At 50.1% G+C, this 8720-nt stretch overlaps 1 protein-coding gene across 1 annotated transcript; it reads right to left on the bottom strand.

The window, feature by feature from the left end:
* Positions 1 to 31: 31 nt before the first annotated feature.
* On the bottom strand, positions 32 to 2490 carry RLN3 (relaxin 3). Its single transcript, XM_078443317.2, has 2 exons — positions 2287 to 2490; positions 32 to 765 (listed from the first exon to the last, which is right to left on the bottom strand). Exons 1-2 carry the CDS (start codon positions 2474 to 2476, stop codon positions 551 to 553), a joined length of 405 nt encoding a protein of 134 aa, XP_078299443.1. The 5' UTR covers positions 2477 to 2490; the 3' UTR covers positions 32 to 550.
* Positions 2491 to 8720: the final 6230 nt, after the last annotated feature.

Below are 8720 nucleotides of genomic sequence, written 5' to 3'. Positions count from 1 at the left end.
GTCGAAGAAGGTTCCGATCGGTACCCCCCCCCACCGAGCCTCCCACCCCGGGATGGGTGAAGGGAGCCCAGGGGTCCCCACCATTATTCTAGGGTCCACAGCTCTAGAACCCCAGCCGGTGGGGTTGGAGGAGGAGGGGCTGGAAGGCAGGGAGAAGGCAACCAGCAAAGGCTGGAATGGAGCCGGGGCGTAATTTGGAAGAGTGGCCACAGTTGGGGCAAGAGAGAATCACAGTTTGGGCAAAGGCGTCAGCGTGGCCGGTTTCAGTACAATAGGGGCGCCACTGCGGCAGGGAATGGTATAGGCCTGGCAAAGGCATGATATGACTTAAGGAGAGGTCAGGGGTCAGGATCAGAGGTTCCCATTTGGCCAGGTAGGGGAAGTTTGCTCGGGTTTAGGACAGGCTGGTCAAAGGTCAGGGTTGGGGGGGGGGGGGCTGCGTGTCCCAGTGCACGGTGCCTGAGCCCTGACTTGCAGATGAATGAACGCATGAGGGGCCAGAGTCAGGTGCCCAGCTGGCCCCTGGGCCCCTGGCCACCCGGTCACTGGTCTAGCAGAGGCTGCTGATTTCACTCTTACTGCACCCCCACTTGCAGCAGTTGCTGGAGAGGCCATCCAGGACATCACGGACAGGGCGCAGAGCCCCTGGAGTTCCCTGCCAGCCAGGTCGGTCTGCATACAAAGCCCGGGGGTACTTGGTCAGGGCCAGCCACTCGCTGGAGGCTACTGCCCCGTCCAGCTCGCTGTCTGTGTCAGAGTCTGTGTCTGGGAAGGTGAAGGATGAAAAGAGTTAGTGCTTGGGGCTCAGCTGCGATCACACCCAGAGGCTGTCTCAGCTACTTCTATTCTTGTGATGCAGCTTCATGGTCAAAAGTTTCATCCCATTCAGGCCTACCTTCCAGTTTTGACAGGCAGATTATTCAACCTCACAGAGCTTGACTGTCCTCTCTTGTCATTTCTTTTCTCCTACTCTTTATTCATTGAGGACCTGATGGTTAAGAGCATGTGTTTGGGAGCCTCTCTGAGTTATACTCTGGAGCACATGAATGTACTTCTCCGACCCTTGGTTTCCTTGTGTGCAAAGTGGGGATAATAATAATAATGCCTACCTTCTAGGGTTTTACGTGGAGTAGATGACAGAATTAATACCCATGGAAAAGCTTAGAACAGAGTCTGGCACACGAGAAGCACTCACCATATACTTACCATGTGCCAACCACTGTGTTGTTGGTGGTTTTTTTTTAATGTTTATTGAGTCTTCACGGAGAGAGAGAGAAAGAAAAAGCAGGGGAAGGGCAGAGAGAAAGACAGAGGATCCAAAGTGGGCTCTGTACGGACAACAGCGCACCTGATGTGGGGCTCGAACTCACAAACTGTGAGATCGTGACCTGAGCTGAAGTCACACACTTAACCGACTGAGCCGCCCAGGCACCCTCTGCCAAACACTGTTTTAAAGGATTTAGTGGGCTAACTCCTTTATTCCTCACAATGACGACCCCATGAGGTGGGGGCGCCTATTACCATGCCCATTTTCCAGAGGAGAACACCGAGGCACGGTTTCGTAAACCAACCTGCACAAGAACACGCGGCCATTAAGTTGTAGGTCTCCTACTTGAACCCAGGGAGCGTGTCTTCCAAGTCCACCTTTATATCATCACCATCATGAAAACTTTCGTTTAATTTTTTCGCCAGGCTCCTGCCCTTCATGAAACCAGGCCCCATGCCCCCCGCTTGAGCCCAGACTGAGCCCCCTGCCCACCGTCCTGATCCGCTTTGACTCAGTGTTGCCACTTAGCCATCCTGGGAAGATTCGGGGACTGTGCCTCTCATTTGCAGATAAGGAGGCTCAGAGAGGGTAAGCAACTTGCCAGGAGGGTCACCAGCTAGTTGGCAAAATCTGGCCTTGTATACACCACACCCCTCACGCTACCTTCCGCAGAGGGTTGAAAAGCGGTTCAGTGTCAGTTTCTCAATGGCGTCCCATCTCCCACCCGACCCCCCATCCTTAAGGGTAGGCTCATACACAGCAGGTGCTCCAAAAACCGCGGCCAGTTCTCTGACGACTCCGCAGGTCTGCTAACCGGCTCCTCCCTGCCTCAGCACAGCTCTGAGGCCTGGGCCAGTTTCCCCAGCTGTACATCATAGGACAGGGACTCTCCTGCCCTGGCCCTTCATCTCATCTCCATCCCTGGCTCCTTGGACCATCCCATGTCCCATCCATTCTCCACCCCTCCCCGCCACACTACCCCCCCCCCCAGCCGCACCCCCCCCCCCCCCCAGCCTCACCCGTAGCTTCATGGGCCAGGATGTCCGACCGCCTCCATCGGGAGCCCCCGCAGGTGAAGATGACGGCCCGGATGAATTCCCGGCCGCAAAGCTTCACTCCGTAGGGTGATGCCCGGGCCTCGGTGCTCAGCCACAGCTCCCCAGCCAGCACCCACACGGCCAGCAGCAGCAGCAGCGAGCGCTTGGCCATGCTGGACAGGAACACCTGGGACGCTGGGGCACAGCGACGCAACCTCCCTGGGAGTCTGTGTCCCTGCTGCCTCCTGGCCCCCATTTATACACCCCGGGTTCCCCCCACCTGTCACGGAGAAGGCAAGTGACCTCCTTTATCTCCTCCAGCAGAGGGGAGGCTGGCATGCCCCCCCCAACCCCGACCTTTCCCGTTTCCAGGAGCAAGTGATAACCTTTAACCAGGGACGGAGTGACGTGCTCCAGCTCACTGTCATCTTCATCTAGAAGGGCGAGAAGGTCTCGATTCAGCAGAGACCGGGGACCCAGACCCCACCAGACCCGAAGAGAGGGCACAGCCAGATACAACCCCCGCATAGGGCTGGGTCTCCTCTAGAATAACAATGATAATGAGCGTTTCTGCTTCCGCAGTGTGGGCTAGGCTACAAGGCCAGGCACTGCTCTAAGTATTTTCCATCTGGTTCATCCTCCCAGTGACCTATGATAATGGTTCTCAAATTTGAGCAAGCCTCAGTATCTCCCAGAGGGCTCGTTAAAACACAGATTCCCGGGCCCTATTTACAGAGCATCTGAGAATCTGCATTTGCAACAAACCTCCAGGCCATGCTGTTGCTACGCTGCTCCAGAAACGGCACTTTTCTTTCTTTCTTTCTTTCTTTCTTTCTTTCTTTCTTTCTTTCTTTCTTTCTTTTTTTTACATTTATTTATTTTTGAGAAAGGGGGTGGGGAGGGGCAGAGAGAAGGAGACAGAGGATCTGTCGCAGGTTCCTCCCTGTGACCGCAGAACCCGATGGGGGGCTCGAACTCACGAACGTGAGACCGTGACCTGAGCCAAAATCAAGAGTCGGCTGCTCAACCGGCTGAGTCACCCAAGGCACCCCAGAAACCGCACTATTAAGACCCACTGGACTATGAGATTAGGACTAAGATTATGCCCATATTACAGATAAGGAAACTGAGGCACAGAGTGGTGACAGAAGGGGCCCAAGCTTGGCTAGTAAGTGGGGGCGGGGATGGGGATTCAAACAGAGCCACCTGACTCACAAAGAATATATTATGGGTACGGGGTTGCAGTTTTGCAAGGTGAAAAGAGCGCTGGAGACAGATGAACTGGACACGTAAAACCGACGAAGATGATCAATTTTATGCGTATTTTACCACCATTAAAAAGTAACTTTAAAATGTTTAATTAAGATAACATACATCAAGAGGCTGGGATGTGCTGGGAAGCGTTTACCAACGAGTTCTCCAGAGGAAAGAAAAAAAAAAAAAAAAAGAAAGAAAGAAATTAAAAAGACCCTGGTTTGTAGCGGCTGTTGGTTTCCGGCCAATTTCAAGGTACCAGTATGACATCTGCGTGGTCAGCAGAGTCCTGAAGAGTCAACCATCAGGTCTCACAAGCGAGTGTCAGCTGACTCGGCCAGAACGTGCAGTTGAAAGAATCATAGACAAGACACCCATGTTGTTACCGCTCAGGTCAGGAAATGGGACTGTGCCAGCAGCATAGACATCCCCCGCTGCATAATCCTGTCACAGGCCCTCCCACCCCCTAGAGGTAGCTTTAGTTGTGGCTTCTTTGTATATTGTTACGATTCTAACGCCAACATGTGCATTTCTGGGACAGATACTTCTGTTTCCTTCTTTCCTTGTGCATTTCTCTTGCCTTCTTTATTATTTTTTATTTTAGAGGGAGAGAGAACAGGAGGTGGGGAGAGGTGCAGAGGGAGAGGGAGAATCTCAAGCAAGCTTTATGCTCAGCGCGGAACCCAACATGGGGCTAGCCCCCATGACCCTGGGATCATGACCTCAGCCAAAACCAAGAGTCCGATGCTCGACCAACCGAGCCACCCAGGAGCCCCATCAATTGCACTTTTGATCAAAGTATGACACGCTTAAGGAAGAGCACACAGATCGTTCGTGGACACCCGGAAGAATTTTCACAGACCAAACATACTGCGTAACTATGACTCGGGTCCAGAAACACCCCTTCCGACCACCCCCCAAGATAGAAGAACGAAGCTCCACCTTTTGGGAAGGGAGAATTTGGAAGGATTTGTGGACATACGTCAAAAGTACAGTAGTTGAGGGGCGCCTGGGTGGCTCGGTCGGTTAAGCGCCGACTTCAGCTCGGGTCATGATCTCGTGGTTCCTGGGTTCAAGCCCTGCATCGGGCTCTGTGCTGGCAGCTCAGAGCCTGGAGCCTGCTTCGGATTCTGTGTCTCCCCCTCTCTCTCTGCCCCTCCTCCACTCCTGCTCTGTCTCTCAAAAATGAATAAATGTTAAAAAAATATTTTTTACAGTACAGTAGTTGAGATACGCTTTGGACGAAACCCTTTGAAGCTCTGCAAAGATCTTGTTTCCCAGTTTACCCGCTCATGCTAGCATTCTGGGTAGATTGTGTGCATAGAAGTGTTACTGTGGTGTTTGTTTATTAGTAATTTTCCATGCACCTCATCCCTTCCACATTTACTATTACTTATTATTTGGAATTCTGGAGGAAGAGTTGTTCGGTCTCCAGTTATTTGTTTATTCAATCATTTATTTATACCAATATGGCTTTGTGAACAGTTATTTTAGTCTTTGGGTTGTAACCCGACACTATTGTTATTTATTTTGTTCCTCAAACTGTTCCAGCTGTGGCCATTGGGAGCTCCTTCAGTTGGCTCCTGCTCTAAGCATTTTATTTCAGGCGCTGTCCTTTCGCCGTGACTCCGTATTTTTTGTTGGTTTGTTTTTGTTTTTTTTTAGCACTTCTTATTTCCTGGCACCACAAGAAACGCAGGGCTTGCCTCGTGTTTTCCCTGCCCCAGTCCTAGAATCAGACACTTTCCTAAGGAGTCAGGATTCCCTTTTATTGGAGTATCGCAACGGGAAGTCAAGACCTGGGCACTGGGTGTGTCCATCACTACTGGGGGTGGGGGTGGGACAGGTTATGTCATTGCTTCTAGGTCCTCTCACCTGAGAGTCTTCCTTTTTTTATCTTTATTGATTTGTTTTAATTTTTTAATGTTTATTTTTATTTTTGAGAGAGAGAAAGAGAGAGAGAGAGCAGAGGAGGGGCAGAGGGCGAGGGAGATACAGAATCCGAAGCAGGCTCCAGGCTCTGAGCTGTCGGCACAGAGCCCAATGCGGGGCTCAAACCCACAAACTGTGAGATCATGGCCTGAGCCAAAGTCAGACGCTTAACCGACCAAGCCCCCCAGGCGTCCGGCATTCATTTTTTTAAAGTACTGGGTAAAATTCATACAGGTAAAATTAACCATTTCGGTGTTACATGTACATGTATGTTGATAGCGCTTTTCACACAAACAGCAGGAACGACCCGTCAACAGATGTATGGACAGACAAAATGTGGTAGATCCATACAATGGAATATTATTCGGTCATAAGAAGAAATGAGGTTCGGATACATGTTACAGCGTGGTTGAACCTTGAAAACATTACAGCGAGTGAAAGAAGCCAGACCCAAAAGGTCACATATTACAGGATTGCGTTGATCTGAAGTACCGAAAATAAGCACATCCCTGGAGACAGGAAAGCGGACTAGTGGGTTGCCAGGGGCTGGGAGGAGGACAGAATGGGGAGTGATCACTACTGGGTATCCCTTTGCGGGGGTGAAAATGTTTTGCACAGAGGTAGTGGTCGCAGAACATTGTGACTATCCTATCTGCCGCTGAATTGTTCAGGTTAACATAGTTTTGTGTTACGTCAATTTCACGTCGATTTAAATAAACAATGCTAGGGGCTCCCATGATGGGCTGAGCTGCGTTGGAATCCCACCTTTGCCTCTTTCCTGCTGTGTGACCATAGTAGGCAAGGCATTTAACCTCTCTGTACCTTGGTTTTCTCACCTGTAAAACAAGGAAGATTCAACGTGCGCATCTTAAAACATCCCGGGGCCGGCGGGCAGCGCTGTGTACTTCTGTTATTTGTGCTTGACACATTCTCTTTGGATCCGAACTTTATCCCTTTGTCCTTTTCTTCATGACAAACTCCTGGCCTCTGTTGCCCCCTGTGGTATCTTGGGCCCAGGCAATGCTCCAGGAGGCGGGAGTCATATCTGATTGTACTGCTTTGAAAGGGCTGATGAATAAAATGCTCCCCCCACCTCCTCTTCTCCCAGCGACTCTCCAGGGACGTACCCTCTGCCCTTTTCTCCATATCCCCAGTGCCTGGCTCAAGGGCTGGCAAAGAACAAACTCGCTGGGAAATAATTGCTGTCTGTCTGAGTTTGACTGCCTGGCCCATAACCAGAAGGCTCTTTTGTGCTCCACACAGAATCAGAGTTTTGAACCCAATATAGCTGCATTCAAATTCCAGTTCCTATGTGAACTTGAGAAAGGCCTTACACCTCTCTGAATTCATTGGGAAGACGGAGTTTATTATCATATTTCCTGGGGCGCCTGGGTGGCTCAGTCGGTTGAGCCTCTGACTTCAGCTCGAGTCATGATCTCGCGGTTTGCGAGTTTGAGCCCCACGTCAGGCTCTGTGCTGACAGCGGTCCCCCATTCTCTCTGCGACTCCCCCGTCCACACACTTTCTCTCTAAAATGAATAAACATTAAAAAAAAGAAGAAGAAAATTAAAAAAATAGGCCTATTTCCTTCCTGGGGCTGTTTGGGGACTTGGGTGAAATTCTGTAAAGTGCTGAGCACCACGCACAGCACACGGTAAGTGCGGTGGGTTGGGTGTGACCCTGCACAAAGATACCTCCCCGCGTCCTAACCCTCCGGAACTCTCAACCTGATACTATTTGCGGAAAGGGTCTTTGCATACGTAATTAAGGCCTTTGAGATGAGATGGTCCTGGATCATCCGGTTGGACCCTAGACCCAACGACACAGGAGAGATAAGGCCATGTGAAGACAGAGGCAGAGGTTAGAGTGATATACACGAAGAAACCAAGTCATGTCTGGAGCCACCAGAAGCTGGAAGAGACACGGAAGGATCTTCCCCTAGAGTCTTCAGAGGGAGCATGGCCTTGCGGACCTTGATCTCAGCCTTCTGGCCTCTAGAACCGTGAGAGAATACATTTCTGCTTTTGTAAGCCCCCCAGTTTGTGGCAACTATCAAAGCAGCCACAGGAAACTAATACGTAAGAGTTAGGAAAGCCCGCCTGCTACCAATATCATTATTATTTTCATTACCATTATTATTTTTGGTCAGCATACAAATGCACCCAAAGTTTACCAATCCTAAATAAAACCACTCTCTCCAAACTTAAGTAATCCTATTTCTGGATGGTCGGTACAGCCTGGTGCATCAGGAAATAAAAAGCATAAGATCGGCTGCAGTATCTCCCTCCCAATCTCAGCCCCCACTTTCCCCTACAGGTAACTCACTGCTCTTAATCTCCTGAGTATCTTTCCAGAATTTCTGTGCACCTGTACAAACATGTGAATATAGGTTCTTATCCTCCCCCCCCCCCCCCACATACACACACCTACTTTTACATGAAAGGTAGCATTTAAAATTGGTTAATTGTGGTGAGGCGCCTGGGTGGCTCAGTCAGTTAAGCATCCGGCTTCGGTTGAGGTCATGATCTCGCGGTCCGTGGGTTCGAGCCCCGCGTCGGGCTCTGTGCGGACAGCTCGGAGCCTGGAGCCTGCTTCGGATTCTGTGTCTCCCTCTCTCTCTGCTCCTCCCTGGCTCGCTCTCAAAAATAAGCAAACATTAAAAAAATGTTTTTAATTGTTTATTGTGGTAAAATATACAAAGCATTGTCAATGTCAAATTGTCAATTGTCAATTGTCATTGTCAATTGTCAAAAATGACAATGTCATTTTAACCATGTTAAGTGTCCTGTTCAGTAGCCTTAAATACGTCGCATTGTTGTACAGCCGTCCCCACTATCCATCTTTAGCACCCCTATGTTTTTAAATCTTCTCAGATGTTTTTAAAATTTATTTTTAAAATTTACTTATTTTGAGAGAGAGCAAGGGAGCATGCACACACGTGCACAATAGGGGAGGGGCCGAGAGACAGAGCGAGAAAAAAAGAGAGGGAGAATCCCAAGCAGACTCTACAATGTCAGCACAGAACCCGACCTGGGGCTCAATCCCCTGAACCCTGAGATCACGACCTGAGCCGATATCAAGAGTCTGACGCTTAACCCACTGAGCCACCCAGGCGCTCCTCTTCAGAACTCTTTCATTTTCCCAAACTGAAACTCTGTCCCCGTGAAACACTAATCTCTCACTTCCCCCCTTCCACTCAGGCACCCATCATTCCCCCTTTTTGTCTCTAT

Source organism: Panthera onca, chromosome A2, assembly GCF_046562875.1.
Source record: "Panthera onca isolate mPanOnc1 chromosome A2, mPanOnc1 haplotype 2, whole genome shotgun sequence".
NCBI lineage: Eukaryota > Metazoa > Chordata > Mammalia > Carnivora > Felidae > Panthera > Panthera onca.
The sequence above is the reverse complement of the archived record's forward strand: the minus strand, read 5'-3'. Positions and strand labels throughout refer to the sequence as shown.